This window comes from Pan troglodytes, chromosome 10 (assembly GCF_028858775.2).
Source record: "Pan troglodytes isolate AG18354 chromosome 10, NHGRI_mPanTro3-v2.0_pri, whole genome shotgun sequence".
NCBI lineage: Eukaryota > Metazoa > Chordata > Mammalia > Primates > Hominidae > Pan > Pan troglodytes.
In genome coordinates, this window is record NC_072408.2 from 112,872,545 (window position 1) to 112,894,145 (window position 21,601).

At 43.5% G+C, this 21,601-nt stretch overlaps 1 protein-coding gene across 1 annotated transcript in view; it reads right to left on the minus strand.

Annotated features, from left to right (window-relative positions):
* Positions 1 to 6,009: 6,009 nt before the first annotated feature.
* Positions 6,010 to 21,601, minus strand: part of NUAK1 (NUAK family kinase 1) — a 75,581-nt gene continuing 59,989 nt past the window's right edge. The window contains exons 5-7 of the mRNA XM_001161041.7: positions 15,330 to 15,449; positions 13,379 to 13,511; positions 6,010 to 10,619 (exon numbers count right to left, since the gene is read on the minus strand). Of these exons, the coding sequence (XP_001161041.1) occupies positions 9,466 to 10,619; positions 13,379 to 13,511; positions 15,330 to 15,449 (1,407 nt within the window). The 3' untranslated portion in view covers positions 6,010 to 9,465. The remainder of the gene's footprint in view (positions 10,620 to 13,378; positions 13,512 to 15,329; positions 15,450 to 21,601) is intronic.

A 21,601-nucleotide genomic window follows, 5' to 3' on the forward strand; every position in this document is an offset into this window, starting at 1 on the left:
CAAAATAATTTTTAAAATAGGAACAAAGTTATATGATTTCTAAAGTTACTAAAAGCTACAACAATCAAGGCAGTGTGATTTTGGCAAAATGATTGACCAATTAATGGGAAGGAATACAGGGTCAGAAATAGACCCACACATCCATAGTTAATTTTTTTACAAGGGTGCTATGTCAATTTAACAGAGAAAGAATGATCTTTTCAATAAATAGCACTCCAACAACTAACATCTCATACAGAAAAAAATAAGTAAAATTCAATCTTTCCCCACACAGTAAACAAAAATTACCTTAAAATAGATCATACACGTAAATGCAAAAACTTAAATATAAAGCTTTTAAAAGACAACATAAAGAAAATATTTGCAACATGAATGTAGGCAAAAATTTCTGAGATAGGACACAAAAACCTTAACCATTAAAAAACTTATAAAATTGACTTTATCTAAATTCAAAGCCTCTGCTTTTCAAAGCACTCTATTAATCAAAAATAAAAGGCAAATTCATCAACTGGGGAAATATTTATAAAAATGTATCTCACAAAATCCCTGTGTCTAGTATATATAAAAAACTCTTAGAACTCAATAATATGAAAATGACTATCTTAGTCCATTTTCTGTTGCTATAATTGAATATCTGAGACTGGGTAACTTAAAACAAAAATAAATGTATTTCTTTCTCTTCTGGTGCAAGAATAGGAAAAATCTTGGATGAAACTAGTCAAAGCACTGACATGCCATGACTGCACTGCAAACTTGATGGATAACTCACCTCTTTCAATCTGTTTCTTCACTTTGAAATCTCCTTCTCAACAGGGAGCACTCCTATTAGCTCCAACGTAGCTTCATGGGCAACATGATCCCACCACTCTAGATCCCCAAAGGACCTGAGAATGTGATTATAAGTTGTTTCTCTAAAATGGGAGGCAACGTTACCCCAGCCACCATGTCTCTCTCCTTCATCAAAATGGTGCTCAGCTACACGTGTTTATAAGAAGCCAGTCTAAGCAGAACCCATTTCCAGGGACCATCTGTACTTCCTAGCAATTGAACCCACAACCATGCCTTTGGAGATGACCAGCAGGACGGGGTAAGAGGTCTGCATCTGGCTTTCTGTTCCGCACACATGCTTTTGTCTGGACTCCAAAGCCTGACAGCTGAAACTTCTGGAATGCCCTAGGCACTGCTGAATCAGATGTTTTTCAGCTTCAGTGATTCACAACTTCCAACTTGCAGAACATTCTCGAGCTAGCTATTTTTTGGAGTCCCTTTTCTCCAGCTGCCTCCAAAATGAACTGTCCCCAACCCTGAATTTCACTGACAGTGAGGTGTTTCTCTGGAAGTCTGGTTGGGGGCCATGCCAGCGTCATCGCCCTGTACTGGGCTTTGAAGACATGATGACCCACAGATTTTTATGTGATGAAGCTGCTGTTGCAGTGCCTGACCCCAGGCAGGTCCATGCAACACAGCCTGGCATCCTGTGTTTCCATATGGCACCAACCAGCTTGCTTTGAGCTCTCAGTCCTCTAGAAGCAGGGTCCCCTGAGGCACCACAACACAGAAGAGACCATATTGAGCCCTGTTGGAATATGTGTATGCACAGCTTTGGACAGCCACTGGAGGCCTGCTGTCTCCTTTACTGAATTCTGAGCCATTGCAGGTGCTCAGGATGGAGTCACCTCCATCCCATCCCACAGTAGAGTAGTTAAGAAACATGAATCATTCTATTAATTCCATCTGCTGAGACTGGAGCTTCTAGAATTTCACATCAATGGGGTATTAGGGACAGTTGCTCTCTTCTCCATGTTTGTTTGGAGAATGCATTGATTTGGGCAACTGTCTTTGTTCCTGATATCTGCTCAGCTCCTGCAGGAAAATGCTGTTTATATCAACAGAGATGGCAACAGGCTGGGCTTACTGTCGAGGAGACTGAGTTGCAGAATCATCATCCCTGATTCCCAACAGAGCAACTAAGAGCTTGGACTTGAAAGTCAGTCACCCAGGCCCATATTTGAATCCAGATGCACATTTAACAGTTGGTTGACTTGGGCAAGTTACTGCACTTTTCCAAAAGTGTTTCCTCATCTGTAAAAATGGAGATAAAGGAACATGAGGAACATTCAAAGAGATAATATATGCAAAGGGTAGGCATACGGACTGCTGCCGGGTAAGCACTTGGTTAATACTAACAATAATTATTTTTCTTAACGGTGAGAGTTCCCCCGGGAAGCAAAAATAAGCCGTGGCAGAAACATTGCTAAGTGTTCGTCTGATTCCATTTTACTTTTCACTTTTTAAGTACTATAGACTTGAGGACTGTCTATGATTAGGTCGAGGTCAGATGGCTGAGTTCTGACCAATGGGAGGTGGGCACAAATGATGCACACCACATCTAGGCCTCATCTTTAAAAGGTTCTGACTTCTGCTCTTTCCTTCATTTGCACAGCTAGAAATGAAGAACCTGGAGATGTCAGAACCACAGGATAGAAGAAGCTCAGATGTTTGAGCACCTGCTTGAAGGTGACATGAAAAGAGAACAGCCCTGTACTGGACTTAGTGGTAGTGAGAAATTGTTGTTTATTATATTGAGCCATTGACATTTCAGGGTTTATCTGCTACTTCAGCATGACATAGTATGTCCAGACTAATTCACAAACAAACACTAGTACAGGGAGTGGATGGGGAACCAGCTGGTCAAGGTACAATGGATATTCCCAGTCAGGTAGAGAAGGGCTGTGTAAATTTTTCATCAGGATGAAAATAACTCATGATTTTACAACAAAGTTGATTGCAAATTTCCCAGGCAACCCCCCACTGGAACCAGACAGTTGTGCCAGGAGGAGACAAGGCTTGTGACGTGAAAACCCCTTTGTCTGCACTTTCTGGTCTTCATATAGCAACGCTGCTGTTCCACTTCCATACCCCAAACTTTGCATGATTCTGTAGATTAAAAACATCCTCTCCATAAATTTCAATAAATTGGCAGTGAATTTCTGCAGCGGAAACAATTCTCATTTAAAACTGCACATCTCGCCATGTATATTTGTCTGGGGACCACCTGTTGAAGGAAGCAGCCATCTGTACACAAAGTCACAAATGATCACATTCAGTCCATGTTAGAACATGGCCACACATGTTTAACAAAACATCACGTTCCCTGGATCATGGCTGTCCTATGCCAATGGAAGCAGAAACTAATCCTGTAAAGCTCTAATGTGAAGACCCCAGGGCCTTTGCAGATACTGTTCTTTCTGCCCAGAATGCTCACTTTACATATGACTAGTCTTCATCTTCAGATCTCTGCCCAAAAGTCACCTCTTCAGAGATGCCTTCCCTGAATGCTCTTTCTGCAGGAGGTAGCTCCCACCCTTACTTCTCTATCTCTGCACCATATCCATTTCTTCCATAGAACTTACTATATGTAATTGTGGGGGGTGTGTATGTAACTTCTTTCACTAGACCCAAGTAACTGGGAAACTCCCCAACCTCTAGAATTCCAAGTGTATGAGCTGATAAAGCCCTTGTAGTGTTTAAGCCAATTTCAGCTGAATTTTCTGATATTATAGCTGATTTTACATCTAAAATCTTCCTAACAAATATATCTTCTTTCTAATGTATTACTACTGTTGTCTTCCCTGAGATTATCTGTATAAATTAAAAATCCACTATGTGCCAGGCACCACGTTAGGAATTTTATTTCATTTAATCTTCACAATAACTCTGAAAATTAGCGATTATTTAATGCTATTATATGGGTGAGGAAATTGAAGCCCAAAAAGTGTAACTAACATCGTTGGCTCTGCATTCCTTCCTTTGGGGAGCTGTCCTCCCACATTCTGTGTGATTCCGTGTCATTTAAATATACCACAAGGTGCGTACATGATCCAGGCTGGCCGATCAGAGCACTTCTCCACCCAGACTCTGTGATGGGCCAGAAGGAGACACATGACCCAAACAAAGCCAATCACAGTCCTTCCTTGTTCCCTAAATGCTAGGACATTAAGAACCTCTCTGGTTCGAGGATCACACTCTAAAATAACGTCATAACCCTGCTTTGGCCAGGAGCTGTCTTGCTGCCATGTGGAGAGGGCCTGCCTAAGAAAAAAGCCTCATCCAGGTAGAGTGAGTGAAAAAGAGGCCAATGAGATCCCTTGAACTCCTGGATCCAACTGTGCGTGAGACACACACTTGGGCTTCTCGGTTCCATGAAGCAGTAAATTAATCATTACTTAATATGGTCTGAGTGGATTTCTGCCATTTGCTACTGAATAAAGATGGAGTGGGCATTACGTAGAAGTTAAATACATGTTAGTTCTCTCAACTTTCCTCCTTAAAGTGACCACTGCCCATTAACCCCGCAACAGTTGTCAACATGTCAACTGCTGCCACTACCGTCACCCCTATTTTTTCACTACCCTTACTATGTCACATTTGGTCCAGCCTCTAGGCCATGCACAGGCTATTCTTTCTGCCTGGATACAGAATTATGTATTTTCCAAGGGCCACACTTCTAAGTAAATGTACTCCACAAATGACCTACAGCCCCTCTAACTGCAACTTACTGCCCATTTGCTAGTGGTGGCAGGGGCTGTAGCAAGAATTAAAAGCCCACAGGCCTTTAAATGTCCTATTTTAAGTCAGTGACTATTGCCCTGCAAAGAAAGGACTATTGTTTCTCATTCATATTGAGTTTTATACTCAAGGTGACTTCATAGAATTTCTCTCATTCCTTCTTTTTCGTAGCCCTGTTAGAGTTGGATAAGAGAGCAATTAATATACCCATTAGACAGCTGAGAAAGCTGAGTTCCAAAAAGGTGTAGCAACTTAATTGCAATTATCAAGTCCAGACTGAACTTGGAATTCTTCCAACCTCAGCCCAACCTGAGAGGCACCAACATGTTCTAATTTGGCAAGCCACAATTATAAGCACCCATTCCCCAACCTCCTACCATACCCAGCACCTGGTCAATTTGGACAACTAAGCCCTATCAGGTTAGGTTGCCAGATAGTATACAGTATGCTCAGTTAAATTTGAATTTTTTTTTTTTTTTTTAGTATAAGCATGACCCAAATATTGTCTGGAACACACTTATATTGAAAAATTATTCATAGTATATGTGAAGTTGAAATGTAACTAGGCATTCTGTAGTTGTATTTGCTAAATGTGACAATGCTACATCAGATGTTCTTCCAGTAAACTAGAAAAGGGGTGCAAGTTGTAATTTCTTTGGGAAGTCAGACTTTTCTGGCATGGATCCTAAAACACTACTATTCTGTGCACAGCATCACTCTCTAATGTTTGATACTAGGGTAGGGTTTGATGTCACTTGATATTATGGCCAGGATCCAGGAACTCTTCAATCTTGCTCTATGATGCACCTCTCCTTCCAAGAGCTTTCTGGAGGGTCTATTTACACAAGAAACAGTGGCAAAATGGGACTCAAGATACTGTCATTCTAGGCAGAGCCGTGAGTGGCCTTCCCCATTAGGAAATCGTGACCCACTGATCTTGGACTCTGATTAATCCCAATCAGATTAGCAACTTCCTGCCCTTGGGATAGAGGGGAGTGCCTAGGGAAAGGGCAGGCACAGGAAACTGAAATGTGGAGAAAGAGCGTGGCTGAGTGTTAGCCTTTGATGACGTCTCCAGTTCAGAACTAAGGAACCTGGTGAGTAGTCTATTTTGGAAACCAAGACTGAGAACATGTAAATTTGGAAGCTATGGGATAAGCCAAGGTGGGTTCCACAATCAGGGAGAAGAAAGCCAGGCTATAAAAGGAGAAGAAAGCTGATATGCAAAGAGAAGCAGAAAAGAGGGTATACTGTCCTCTTCAATCCACCACTCCAATTCTTAATTCCAGCGGCACTGCAAGCTGCATTTCCTCTTCTGAGAACTTCGAATAAATTCCCTTTTGTGCTTAAACTCATTTGGGTAGGTCTCTGTTACTTATACTGATTCCGTCACTTACTTGACTAAGAAAAAACCACCAAATAAAGAAGCAAGGTCTCTGGTTCAGTTCATTGCAATTTATTTAATTTAAAAATAAAAACAGAAACAAAAACCAAAATGAAACAAAAATCAGTTTCCAATGAAAATACAAACACTTTGGGTGGTTATCCAGCTTGTTTTTCCCCTGTAGGCTGTTCTGGGCTCAAACCAATCAAATGAGTGAAAACCAATTTTGACAGGAGCCATAAAGCATGTTGCACCAATTAAATTACACCAATATATTATTATAATACCTTTGAAATGCCTTTCAGACCAATAAATAAAAAAGACAAATTCAAATAAAAAAGTCAACTTTTTATTACCAAAAAAAATAGAAATTAAATAAAAGTCACAATGTGGATTTTTTTTTTTTTTTTTTTAATGTGCAGTCAAGTTTCTCTCTTTTTTTCTTCTAGGAATGATACCATGCCAGTAAATCCCTACAGAACATTTCCAGTTTGGCAACAAGCAGTCAGTCGATCATTCACATTTGTACTCAAGACAGCAGGCCTGGGCAAAACTCGCCTGAATTTCACCCTGAAAAGTGCTCCCCATCATCTGAAGAAGCAGCACCTGGTAACAGGGATGGCCATTCAGAGGGTACTTAGCATTTTCATTTCACCTGGGGTCTTGAAGCACTTCCTGAAAACTGATTGTGCCTTGACATTTACCTGTAAAAAGAAGTGTAATTCTACCCCTTTGGCAGATGTGTAAACTAAGACGGTGCAAGGCCCACAGAAGTAAGGAGAGGACCAGGAAAGCTGACAGTGAATCTCCTGCTTTGTCCATCAGGTCCTAGAAGTGTCTCTCACTTGTAATTCCACAGAAGTGAATAAAGCATAACTTCTTTGACTGGGATTGGCTGGTAGGGATGACAGGACTTAATGATGAAGCAGGGAGCTGCTTTAATGGCTTTTCCCTCTATTGCAAGTTTTTCCTTGAAAGGACAGTCAACACCACACCTAGAATCAGAGGATGTTGGCAGAGTGTCAGAGCTAAGCAGGGCTTCAGGTACCAGCTAATTCATCCCTCCAGCCCTCACTGGAAGGAAAACTTAACCCCTGCAAACAATGCAGATGCCTAAGGCCACCTATGACTTAACTCAGTCTCTGCCTCTGAGTGGAGGACTTTCTCTGCCACAGTCCACTGGCTGAGTTTCCTGACAAAAGAGAACACGTGTTTGGGGGGAGGAAGAAGGGAGTAGACTGACTTTCCTCAATAGTGTCATTTTTACTTAAAGACTAGAATGATGGAAACTACTAAACAGACTCAATCACTTGGCAAAAGGAAAAAACACATCAACCAGTAGGTAGGAGCTAGATCTAAGTCATACTGACAGCTACGGACACGGCCAGCTGCCGTGCGCAAGGGGCCAGCAGGGCAGCAGCATAGGCTGTTCAGAAAAGACTGCATGAAATGAGGCAGGAAGTAGGGAGCTCAGAGTTGCAGGTTGTCCTCCATGCACCCACACCCCCACCCCCCACACACACACACAATTTGCTATCTACAGATTTTTTTTTTTCCCCTTTTAACCTCTATTAGAGTTCAGGAAGGAGGTGGAATTGAATGAAAGGAAATTGAGCAGCTTCCCATAACACACTGCTCAGCTCAACCTGAAGGAATGCATAAACCAAAACACTAGAGCCGGTGGCAAGGGGAGAGCCCAAACTGTCTCCTTAAGGAAAGGGCAATTCCATTCTAATGCACTTTCTTAGCACTGTAAGGTGAATTTTTTTCTCATCTCCCTAGAACTATTGTTTGTTGGTTTTTCCAAAGATGTTCCCAAGACCAGTCCTCTTTTCTATCTACACGTCTACCAGTGGTGGCCATCTTGAACTGAGTTCAATTTGCCTTGGCCAGCAGAATCTGAAGTCATCCCAGAAACCAGGAAGTACAAACCTAGTATCATGAAGGTGTCCCATGGTTGGAGTGGCATCTTGTCATTGTGATCTGGGTGTTCAGAAATTACATATCTAGTTTTTTGTTTTGTTTTGTTTTGTTTACTTTTTAAGATAAGAGTCCTGCCGCACCTCTTTTCTGTCTCCCCCAGAACCATCTGGGTAACATCTAAGGAAATGTTCCCTCTCTTACATGCTTCCTCCCAACCCCCTGCACTCTTTCAACACCTTATTCATTTAAATGAATGGAACTTTCTCTTCCCCCAAAGCCCAGGAGTTCATGTCAAAGTTTAAAACCATGACATAGAACACTTAGATTTGGGGGGAAAAAGCACCATCTACCTGATTTTCCTTTCCTCATCCCAATATCCCATCTACATGCTTACTCCCTAGAAGCAAACTTGCCTACCTCTGAGGATGCTACACTCAGTGGATGGGGAAACCATCTGTCACTGGTGAACAGAGCCAATGGTTCAGCCAGGTAATCCTCTGGAGAATATGGACAGTATCACGTCCAACTCAAAGCATCCATGCAGGTGAGAACCCAAGAGGCAGCATTCCAGTTAATATTGAGAAAGAAAGTGACAAGTTGCCTCTTGTTGGTGTGCATCAACTTCCATTCATCTGTGCAAAGATCACAGACCATCTTGTGCCCTGTCATATATAATAGTTTTGACCTCTGACACCATCATCTTTCTCCCTGTCCACCCTCAAGAGGTTGTGCTGTAGAGCAAGGCAGACATCAGGAAAGAGGAGGTGAACAGCAAGGAGCTAAATCACCATGGGCTGACTCTATGTCCTTAGCAGAGTTCAGAGCATTCTCTCTCTGACCAAGGCCCTGTCTTTCCTCAAAGTTGAGTAGCAAATTAACAAATGCCTCACCAGTGGCATGAAAGAGTTAACATAGATCCCACAGGATGACTAAACCCGATTCCCAGGGCCTAGCCAGATCAAAGATGACAACTACATAGCATTAGTGCTACTGCTTCCCCTTCCCTTTCCCGTGGTAGCCATTACTAGTCAATCACAGCACTCCTTCCCCATGATGTGGGCCACTTACGCCAGCACAACTGGCAGCCACTATTAATTGATCATCAACTCAAGCTCAAGTTGCTGAAATCTACTTGCCAGCTCCGCGCAGCCAGACCTAGCTTGCTAATGCAAGGAGAAAAGGGGCAAGTTCTTTGGGCTCACCCAAGGCAAACAGCCCAAGTGTCTCCTGCCCCTCCTCCAGAAGCATCTGGATGACTTCTAAGGAAATGCTCCTTCCACATATGCTTCCTCTCCACCCACTGAGTGCCAGTCAATACCACCTCCCCTGGACATCTGGTCCTCTAGGAGGTGCCATAAAGCAAATGCCAAACAGGGCCCAAATTCTGACTGACAATTGACAGAACTGGCAGAAGAGCCCACCTCTCCCTTTTAGGTGTTGGCTCAAGGCTGCAAACTTGGCCAAGTGAGACAGTGCCAATCCTTTTTCAGTCTGTTGTCACAGCCAGCAAAGAGGTAACCAGCCTGTGAGCCCAAGTCTTGCTCCCCTTCCTCCCTCGTACCCCCGCCCGCCCCTGGCGCCCTGGAATGCTAGTTGAGCTTGCTGCAGATCTCCAGCGCTTGCTTGTAGACCTGAGTCACATCATCCATGTCTGTGAGGAGGGAGAAGCTGCTGTCTGCCAGCCGGTTCCGGTACCGCTTCAGGTACTGGGGCCGGGGCCGGTTCTGGAGCCCCTCAAAGTCCTGGATCTGGAGGAAGTTTTCTGCAGAGACGCAGCTGCGGATGCGCTGGCGGGCAGGGCGATTCTCCTGCAAATCCAGCAAGTCAAAAGAGTCGCTGGACAGCACGCTGTCATCGCTGATGACACTGGAAGGACGGCTGTAGCTCCGGGAGAGGCCCTCGGCAGGGACACCAGGCTCTGACAGGGATTCCAGTGTGGGCATTTCAGGGCTGACCAGGGCTGGGTCCATGGTGCCCGCTGAGTATTTGCTGCTGTGTTTCAAGATGCCCTTCCTCCGGCAGGAGAGGCTGTGGGAGGTTACCCTGGCTGGGTCCGGGGGGCTGGGGGAGGGGATGCTGCTGCCCATCACATCATTACTGTCCAACAGTTCCGAAGACTCACTGCGCTCTGGGGAAGAGTAGTAACCTGATTCTCTCTGCTGGGTCTTTTTCAAGATGCCTTTCTTGGGCATCGTGGCCGACTGCTTGGGGCTGAGTTTTCCCGGCACCTCTGCCTCTGGTGAGCTTGGGAGGAGCACGCCAGTCCTGCACAAGTCCTGCTCCATCTTGAAAGTAGAGGGTAAGGCAGGACCAACTACACCTTCAATGAAGCCAGTGCTGTGAGAGCGATGCTCGCTGTTGCTTCGCTTCTTCAGGATCCCCTTGGGCCTCTTAGAACTCAGCTTGGATGGGCTTTCAGGCACTGCATCCTGACTAGACTGAGCAAAGTCATTCTCTTTCTTGGATTTCTTCAGCGACCGCTGCTGCTCTAGCATGACCTCAGAGGTCGTGGGTTTGGCCAGGCCCTTCATTTTGGCTTCAGTGTCAGCCTGCAGCCCTGTGGAACGGTGGTGCCAGTCAATGATCCGAGCCAGGAGTGGGGACTCAGAGTCATGAAGGGCATCACAGTCACACACGCTGCTCTTATAGCCCCAGTTCACCCACCAGTGGTTAGCAATGTCCTCAATAGTGGCCCGGCGATCGGGGTTCACCATCAGCATCCACCGTATGAGTCCTCGAGCATCTAAGGGACAAGGGACAAAAAGAATTGGGCATTATGTGGGAGCTTCTGGCTTTGTGATAGTGGGACCCTCCAGGAGTGACGAAAGACACACACTCCCTCTAGGAAAAATCCATCTGGAGACCTGGTCCAGCCACATTATGGAGCAGGAAGCCCCAGCCTTTCAGATCATCCATCAAAAGCATAATCAAGACTTGGAACCACAGGCCAGGGTGCCATCACATTATGGCATGTTTTCCCTGTAAGTGAGGAAATGTCATAGAACTACTAAGCTTTTCATCATCTTGAATCTTTAGAAAATGTGGAAGGTCAGGTAACCAAGAAAGAATCCAGACTTGACCCTGAGAGGTGCCCCACCATTCCTTTGGCGAATATCATTTTACCAGAGGAAAAACAGGTGTAGATAACCACGGCTTTCTTTATTCCTCCAAAGGTGGGCTTGTATAAACACAAAGCACCTGCAGTCACTGGGAAAGCATGCCAGAGACAGAACATGGAGTGTGGCTCAGAGGCACTTACCTGGAACACCTGGGCAGTAAGCGTGGCCATCTCCAAAGCTGGCCTCGCCCCAAGGTCCTGGCCAGGTTCTGAGACCAACACTCAGTGAGCTTGCCTTCTTTCCCTCTCTGACATAAGCCATCTTCTACTGAGCTATCAGATCAGAGAAGTGATCTATATCTGCTTCCCATTCACAGCCTGTCTGGAAATTCTACCTGCAAATTTCTGCTGCCAGAGAATTAGGGAAAACCCCTAAAGGGATGCTGAGAAGGCCACAGGAACCAACTGACTCTCACAGCTTATAAACTGACTTTTAGGTTCAAACTGTGTTCCCCCAATTGGGGTGAATTATATTCTTGGAAGCTGCCACCTCCCCTCAGCTGCTTATGTAAGCGAATGAGAAGCTGGCAAAGGCCTGGTAATAGGGACTGGGGCAAGAAACACCCCTGAAAAGTACCAAGATGATCATCCTCAGTCATTCAATAAGTATTTCTTGAACGCCTACAATGTGCCAGGAACCGCATTGGCATCAGTTAGCTGGTGAGGCAAAGAAGACCACTTTAGAGGTCACTCTGAATTTTTCCAAAAAGAACAGGCTGGCTTGTTAAAAAAATTATATATAGAGAGAGAGATAATGCATATCTGTATATATACACATACAACCGTCTAGCCTCATTATCCATAGAGTCTGTATTTGCAAATTTGCCTACTTGCTAAAATTTATTGGTAACCTCAAAATCAATATTCGCAGCTCTTTTGCAGTCATTTTTGCATATGCACAGAGCAGCAAAAAGTTTGAGTCACCCCAACACACATATGTATTCACAGCGGAGGTCAAACAAGGCAACACTCTGCCTTCTTATTTCAGTTCTCGTACTATTATACAAATTGTCCTTTTCTCAGTCTATTTAGTGCTGTATTTCTCACATTTTTTGGAATTTTTATTCCATCAAGAAGGCTGTGATGTGCCTTATGGAGAAGATAAGTGTCTTAGATCAGTTTTGTTTAGGCATGAGTTACAGTGCTGTTGGCTGTTGAGTTTGATGTTAATGAATTAATAATATAGATTAAATAAGGTGTCTTTAAACAGAGACACACATAAAACAAGGTTATATATCAATCAGTTAACAAAAATATTGTGAGCAGAGGCTCTCAGGAACCTAACCCTCTATTTCCCCTAAGAGCAATGGTTCAATATTCACAAATTCAGTGTTTGTAGCAACTTTGTAGAACATAACTACTATGAATGAGAATCAACTGTGTATGTGTAGGTATACAGATATACATATATATATATGCATGTGTATAGTATGTATATAAATGAAGTGCCAATGTTAACTTCATTTGTTAACAAAAATGACCAGTGATGGCCAGCTGTACACACTCTCTATACAGGCATGATGTTCCCCATCAAGAGATGAAGCTCATGACCGTGGTTGTCTTGACCAATAGAACACAGCAGATGTGACACAATCTGGGTACAAGCATGGACATGGCACTGGCACTCCAGCCTGGGCAACAGAGCGAGACACTCTCTCAAGAAAAATTTTTAAAAAAGAAAGAAAGCTCGGCAACTTTTTATTCCTCCTTCTTAGAACCCCAAGCTGCCACTGTGGGGTGGCACCTCAGAGAGCACTGAGGAAGGTCCACCATTCGGCCCCAGCAGCAGCCCCAACTGCCATCTGCTTACAACTGTAGGAGAGAAAGGCCATAAGAGCACTTCCCAACCCACAGGGGTGAAAGAGATGATTTCATGGTTGTGTAAGCCACTGAGTTTGTTTTGTAGGGGCAGATGGGGTAGAGTTGTTACACAGAAATCAATAATGAGACAGTACCCATGAGCCATGCCCCATGCCAGTGGCACAGTAGTGAGAGACAGAGCAGTGGCCACCCTCACAGTATTTACATTCTCAGGTGAGTGGTTTCCATGTCTACTCAGACTGGGAGAGACCTCATCTAATATCTTTTCCAACATTTTTATTTATGGTGGAGAATCTGAATCCAAAGAGATTAAGTGACTTGCCCAGATCCACAAAGCAAGCAAACAGGACTCCTAGAAGGTGTGCTCTGAAAATTTCCTTTGGGAAGGTTTGGGGAAAGCAGCCTAATAAGCCAGTTTTGCCAAGGATGACACTTCTGGGAAGAAGAAAGAGGAAAACCAGGTGACTCCAGACAGACATACTAAAACAAAAGCAGAAAATAAGAGTTGGGTAAGCAGATCTCTCTCCCCTCCACCTCTGACCCTCCCTCCACAGGGCACGCACCTGAGGGCTGTGTTGGCTCCCGGTACTCTCCGCTGCTGATTTGCCGAATGAGGTTTTTGTGATCGAAACCATCGAAGGGCATTGTTCCATAAACAAGAGTGTAAAGCAACACACCCAGGGCCCAGCTGTCCACCTGGAGCAGAGAGACAGCACATATAGGAGAGCTGGGAAACAGATCCCAAGATGCCTTCCAAACCATTAGCATCATAGCCTGTGAGCAGCCACCCCCAACACCCCCAGGAACTGAATTTAGCACCTGGAAGATAGGTTCCTAGTGCAGCCTGACACCTGACAGCAATGCAGCTGGGACCTGCTACAGAGCCTGACCTTTCCATTCTGAACAGAGGCCAGTGGTCCCAACTAGTAAAGAACTTTCTTAAACAGATTATCTTCTTTAATCCTCACTATAATTTTGTGAAGCAGTTAGAGCCAGGACTATTTTCAGCCCCATTTAACAGATGAGAATACTGAGGCACGAAGAACCTAAATGGTTTCTCCAGAGGCCCTGCCCCAGTGATGGAGGTACAACTGGGATGCAGGGCTCTTCATTCCTAATCCAGGAATCAATTCCTTCCTGCACTTTCTTCAAATGAATCAGGAATTACAAACTGAAATCTTAACAGATATACACGAAGCAAGAAAGAATTGGGGTTATGACATAGAGTTGGGGATGCAGACAAACTGTACAGTACATTCACCTGTCTTAGGCAGACAGCCTCTCCTTAGCTAATTGCTGCTATGTAGTAACATGGGCCCAGCACTGCTCGATTCTTTGGTTTTACAAGAGAAGTCAGAAACCAAACTTTTACATGAAATCTCCCAATTATTACATGTTTGTTCAATTTTTTTAATGAAAACTAAGGTGGCCAAATAAAGGAGTTTGCTGACCAGATCACAGACTGCTAGCCTGGAACCTCAAAAACAGGTCATCGAAGACCAAAATATTCGTTATCTATGAGAAATTTCGTGTCGAGTTTCTACAAGTTTGTAAATTGAGTTCTATGCTCCTCCCTCACATTCTTATTTTAGAAAGACTTTCTCTTCATTGCAGTTAATAGATGGTCTTGGCATCCTTCTCTTTACCCTTCAGCCCTGCCCCCGAACACTCTCAAACACATAAATATTTGAAAGAAAACATTTCAACACACTGAGCAGCTGCTATTTAAAGGATACTGAGTGGATGAAGTTCTCTGAAAAGAGAACCATCTTTCAAAAAGAGAATCATCACTCACAACTCACTCATTTTCAAAATAAAATTTCCACATACCCATATCTTACAGTGGCCCTTGAAAGCGCTAGCATGTAGGGAAATGTATGTCTCATGAATTAGAAGATGTCATTAAAATGTATTTCCTTAGTCAGCTATGCATGCTGCCAAAAATATATACAAAAAAGATATTTACCCCAGAGTGAGGCAATTTTTTGTTTGTTTGTTTTGTCTGTTTTGATATAATAGGGAAAAAACTAAATGTTCACATCTAGACATTACTAAATAAATTTTGGTATATTCATTGATAAAATGTCATTAAAATCATGTTTTTAATAATGAATTTGGAAATTGCCACAAGATAGTTTTCATAGTAAAGGGCAAGATATACATACGTGTGTCACATACATATGTATATCTTGCCTTTTATTAACTTGATCTTAATTATTTTTGAAATGCAGAGATCTACATTGGGAAAAGTTTAAAAGTCACTAGAGTTTTAAGTGATTATCTTTTCTAGGGGGATGGCAGGTACCTTTATTTTCTCCTTTAGGCTTTTCTGGGTTTCCCAAATTTCCTCCCAGGAGTATACATTAACTGCTTTTATAATCGTATAAGGAAACGTTTTCCTTGCTTGCTTTTTTAGGCTCTGTTTTTTTAAGCATTTCTCGAATCCAGTTTTTGCCCTTCCTCCCTCTTCTCCCTCCCCTCCCCTGCCCCATACACATTGGGCAAGCTGCTCACCTCTGGCCCTCGGTAAGGTCTCCCATTGACAATCTCAGGAGATGCATAGAGTGGACTCCCACAAAACGTTTGTAAGAACTTATCCTTCTGGTACAGGTTGGAAAGCCCAAAGTCAGCAATCTACAAAGAGAAGCAAGACCCAGGGAGACTTGTTAGCATTCCAGATTATGTCTGTGTTGGATCAATTCACACTACACAGCACACAGAGTGGATGAAGGGCACCTGGGTGGGTCTGCTGGCTGGATCGCCATTTTCTCTCCAGCCCTGAGTCTTCATAAAGGACCACTCAGCCCAAGCAGGTCAGTGTTTCCTAGCTGCAGTCCTTGGCATCCATCACAAGTTCTACCAAATCTGCAGACTACAAGCTCTGCAACTTACTTAGAAATTACTCTTTAAATGGATGCTCTATTTAAACTTTAATTTAGACCTGCTCTGAGAAATGACATTCACAAAATCACTGGCTTGATGTTTCTGATGAACATTAAAGTGTGTAACTATTAATTTAAGAATTCTCCCTCTGTGGTCTACCCAATTATACTGCATCTGCGGTGGTGTGCATATCACACTGCGGAAAAATCCTGACCTACACAACTGGTGATACCACCTCTGTATCCACTCACACCCTGATCAGAACTGTATTTTGCCTGTCTTGTGACTCAAGATGAAATGGACTAATTGACTCACAGCATTGGGTTTTGAGTCATCATATTTCAGTCCCAACTCTGCTCCTATCTGTCACTTAATGACCTTGAGCCTCAGTTTACCCACCAGAAAATGGGAATCCATGATCCCTTCCCTGTTCTAGCTCACAGGATCATCATGAGAATAATAAGAAAAAGAAATCAATCGAGATGAGACCTTGGCCAGGCGGATCACTTGAGGTCAAGAATTCGAGACCAGCCTGGCCAACATGGAAAAACCCCGTCTCTACTAAAAATACAAAAATTAGCCAGGCGTGGTGGTGCGTGCCTGTAATCTCAGCTACTCGGGAGGCTGAGGCATGAGAATCACTTGAACCTGAGAGGCGGAGATTGCAGTGAGCCAAAATCACACCACTGCACTCCAGCCTGGGCGACAAAGAGAGATTCAATCTCAAAAAAAAAAAAATAAGATGGGACCATGAGTGTAACAGTGCTTCATAACCTTCAAGTTTGATGCAAATGTTTCATCTAGCCTTGTTTTCATTGTACTCCACAGTCCTTGGAATCATTCTCTTCTCCTTTGGTTTCTTGAAGTGTTTTATGTGTTATCATTTATGACAGCACTTTTACATATATATGTATATGTACACATATGTACATATATACACATATACACATATATACATACATATACATATATATATTTGCTTTCCCTACCAGACTCTGAGTTTCCTGAGGCAGTTGGCAGGTTCCACATCCTCCCCTTATCTTTGTATCATCCACTGCTTAGCACCTGCCCACACCCAAGAAACACTTGTCACTGGTACAGGGATTATATTTTGAAAAGCACAAGATAATTAATATACAATGCAAAATAATAATAATAATAATAAACTTAGTTGCCACTTTTTGAACAACTTCCAATTATCAGGTACTGCTCCAAACACTTTAAGTTATTTAATCTAATCTTAACAAAAACCTGGTTTACACAGCAATGTGAATGCATTTCATGCCTAAAAAAGGTTAAAATAGTCAGTTTTATGTTATGTCCACTTTACCACATATTTTTTGAAAAACTCATTTAACAGATGAGGAAATTGAGGTTTAAGGAGTTGAGGTTACTCATTTAAGGAGATGAGTAACTAATATGCAGCAATATAAACCCCCGTGTCTCTAAAGCTTCAAACCACAGTGCCACCCTGCCCTTGGGTCACCTGTATATTTCACTCCACTCTAAGCCAGCTTTGCAAGCTGAGCCCCTGTAGGTTTCCATCATTCTCCAAGCTGATTTCCATTTGAGGCTTGGAAATGAGCTGCATGATTCACATGCCCAGAGAGAGCCCAGCCTGAATACCACCAAGGCTCTGTGGTGGTCACAGCCCCTAGAAGCAGCCTATTTTGTAAAAGTCATCCCTGAATGAATGGAATGTCATTGAAAGCAGCTGGTGTACAACCAGCCTCAGAAAATGCATTCTCCGGGCTCAGATTGCACTTCATTGCCCTGAATTCCACTTTCTTATCAAGGCCCCTGACTTGCTTGCAGGAAGTTGGTTGGAAGCTTTATGAAGTGTGCCCTGTCAATCAGAAGAGGAATGGAATGGCTACGCACAGGAAAATGCATTCTCTTCCCGCCTGGCAGTGCCTGGGGCACCATATGAGCTTCCAAATACATGTGCATGTGAGAGGCACCCGCTGCACATGCACACACTCACGCCGGGAGTTTTCACTCCGAGTCTGGGCAGCCTCGTTTGCTCTGTAGCCGTTCTGGAGAAGTGTGTTTATGTTATGGCCCACTCCTATCCTCACAGACTGATGTTTATCAGCCTCTCCCAGTAAAACTGTCATTGCCACTGACACAAGATTAATAGAAATCTAGATTAGCCTGTGTTCTTGGCACTTCGATGGGAAAGCAGTATTAATCAACACACACACACACACACACACAGAGAGAGAGAGAGAGAGAGAGAGCGTTCTCAGATCTTGAGCCATTCAAACTTAGGCTTCGGCTCTAAGATTTAATGCCATATGGAACTTATATCAACTATTGATAAGAGGGGAAATGGCCACTGGTTATGAAACCTCTCTGAAGCTTCAGTTTTCTCGTCTGTAAAATAGCGTTAGGAAGAGTGTCTATCCCTACTGTGTCATGGTGGAGATTAAATGACATAAAGTATGTAAAGTCCTTACAACAGTAATTGGCCCAGAGTTGGAGCTCAATATATATTTGCTTCCCAACTTTAAATCCAGGGAGTTAATTACCTTCATTATACTAGAAGCAGAGTTTATCCCAATGCCAGGGACTCTTGACAGTGAAGAAATAGAGAAATTTTAGATGCCAAATAATAATGGAATTAAATAACTTTGAATAATAAAATGAAAAATTCATTCCTTTCTGGATTCACCTTCAGTTCTTTGGATTAAGTCAAGAAGAAGGTCTCAGCTGGGTACTGGTGTGTCTTCAGTATCTCTTTAGCATTTATCAAAGAGACCAGGCCTCCGGCCTAGCCTGCAGCAGCAACCAACATCAAGCTGGAACTTCAGAATGCTATTTGGTTTCCATTATACTTAGTTTTGAGCTTATCTTCTATTCATGGTAAGTGATACTGGTTTTCCACTTAAGGTAATTATTTAGGGCTTCTTTTTCAAATAGACGGAACTTTAAAAAGTGACCTGAACTCAACAAAAATATTAAGTAAAATAGCAGTGAGGATACTGCGGAAAGGCAAAAATCCATGAAAAGGATGACAAACTGAAATTTGAGAAATACTGATTTTAAACATCATAAAACAAAAATAATCACATCTCAGAATTACTTTGATCTGAAAGAGCCCTAACAGATGTTAATCCTGCCCCTCGCTCTAAAAGTGAAGCAGCTGAAGGTTCCAGGGCATAAGAAGTTTTGCTAAAGGCTGCAAAGAACAGCAGCAAGTACATGAAGGAGCACATGGGTCTTCCCAAGCCGTACAGTTTCTCCAACAGAACATCAGCTGCAAATGGAGAGGATGACTTTCCAGCAAGGAGGCGACTGGGCTGCAGAATTTTGCTGACACACTAGCAGGCAAGCTTTGGAGAAAGGTACCTACCTAGCTGGCATTTTTGCTTGTTGTTTTGACTGCTCCCCTGCCCCGTACTGATTCAGAACCACCTTCTGCCCCTGCCCTGTGCTATTCAGTTCAGCCTCAATTCTCGAAAGGAGCCCTGGAACTCAAGGCTCGGGTCCTTAATATTTGGAGTTTTTATTGTTATCAAGCCTTTCCAGAGGTGTTCCCCACTGCATGAAAATTGGGGTTAGAAAGATAAATGAGGAAGTAATTATTCATTCACATTTCAAAAGGATTAACCTCACTACAACACGGATGAACCCTGAAGATGTTATGCTAAGTGAAATAAGCCAGACACAAAAGGACATATATGATTCCATGTACATGAGGTCCCTAGAGTAGTCGAATTCAGAGACGGAAAACAGAATGGAGGTTGCCAGTGGCTGGGAGGAGGGGGAAAGGGGAGTTACTATTCAGTGGGGACAGCGTTTCAGCTGGGGAAGGTGAAAACATTCTAGAGATGGATGATGGTAATGCTTACACAACAATATGAGTATACTTAATGCCACTGAACTGTGTACCTAAAACTGGTAAGTTTGATGTTACATATATTTTACCACCATAAAAGGATTAACTCCAGAACACTGTTTATAATGAGCTCATCTGGTGAAAACTGAAGTGTCACCTTGCTGACATTAACTGATAGGAAAGGATGCTGATGGCAATGATAATAATTAGTGATGGTCTAACAGTCATCTGCAGTGTTTAAGAGGAAGTGTGGTGCACTCCACAGATCAGACATTTTGGGTCCAGGAGAACCTGGGGCTAATCATGGCTTTGTCGTTACTAGGTGATGGGTGGGACCTGCCAAGTCACTCAAGTTCCTCATCTGCAATATGGAACTCAGACTAGAACCCACCTCACATAGGTAAGAAGAGTAGAGAATACGTATGTAAAGCTCCTGGAATAGTCCTGGGACCAGCTGACGCTATAAATTACAGCCATTATGGTAAGGCTGATGGTTTGGCCGACTTAACAATCGTTTGTTAGACCAGGCAAACAGGGAACCAAAAGCATTAAAGCCACTGCCCATTAAAGAGCCAGGAGATCTTATCACTCATTTATAATACAGTCATGTTCAGAGTGAGAAGCTGCATCATAGGATGGGAAAAGGAAAGGATTCAGGGTTTGAGTACTTGAGTTCAAATCTCAGCCTTGCCTCTTACCAGCATCTAACCCAAGGCACTTTAGTTAATCCCACCCCACTCCAATCTGGCCCACGGACCAGCAGCATTAGCATCACCTCGGAACATTTCAGAAACTGAGACACTCAGGCCCTGCCCCAGATCCACTAAAACTGCATTTTCACAAGAGCCCCAGTGTATAATACGCACTTGCACATTAGCCATTCTAAGCCTGCATTTCTTCATCTGTAAAGTGGGGTTGACGATAATAATGTCACCTACCTGGAAGTGCTGGTACCAAACCAAATAAACTGATTCATGGAAGTGCTTACACCATGCCTACCTACCACACAGTAGGCCTTCAGTAAATGTTAGCTATGACTACTTTATTTAACCTCTCTGAGTCTCAGATTCCTTTGTTGGCAAATGGAATTGCAATACCGCCAATCACTTGGTGCTGTGAAAATCAAAGCCAGATTAAACAAGAAAAGAATTAAAATAGGCCAGGTGTGGTGGCTCATGCCTGCAATCCCAGTGTTTTTCAAGGTTAAGGCAGGGGGACTGCTTGAGGCCAGGAGTTTAAGTCTGCTGTGAGCTATGATGGTGCCACTGCACTCCAGTCTATGCGACAGAGCAAGACCCTGTCTCTAAAAATAAAAGTAACAGTAGCAGCATTGCTATATGCCAGGCACGGTTCTGTGAGTGCTACATATATTGATGTAGTAAATTCTCGCAACAACCCTATCTGGAAGATTGCAGATAGTGGAATTCTAAAATTATCCTGATTTTGCAGATAAGAAAACTGAGGCACAGGGTGGTAAACTGGCTTGCCTGAGACATCGGTGAACAGCTGCCTTAGCTGTAAAGTTCTACATAAAGGGGAGTTATTGCTGTCAGGTGGCTGACGAGGAAATGCACTTTCTGCGTAACTCTTCGGGAAGACAGCAATTCCATCCAGGAAGGTACACTCCATAACTCCTTTCCGGCCTTGGAGTTGATCGCTGTGGCTTCACTCAAGACAGCCTCACTCCTGAGTTGCCAGGAAGTGAAGGCAGGGAGTGGAACAAGGAGCAGAAGTGAGTGGGGTCGGCTTCTGTCTTCAGAGGATCTAAGCTCATGCTGCCTCTCTTAAAAGAAAAGAAATTCCCACCAGGAACAATGTGAGGAGGCTCTTAAAAGAGGGCGCGTCCAAGCAGCAGCTCCCATGGATGTTAATTAGCAGCCAGTGCCAGCTCACAGCACACAGCCCTGGCATCCCCGCATGGCTACTCTGGCCACCATGACTCAGCCTGGCCATCAGCCACCATTAGCACTTGGAGAGTCTCTCGCAGTGATAGCTGTCTGCAAGCCTGCCTGCAGACAAGGTAAGGCTGACCAAAGCATGGACCAAACAGTGCCCTCATTTG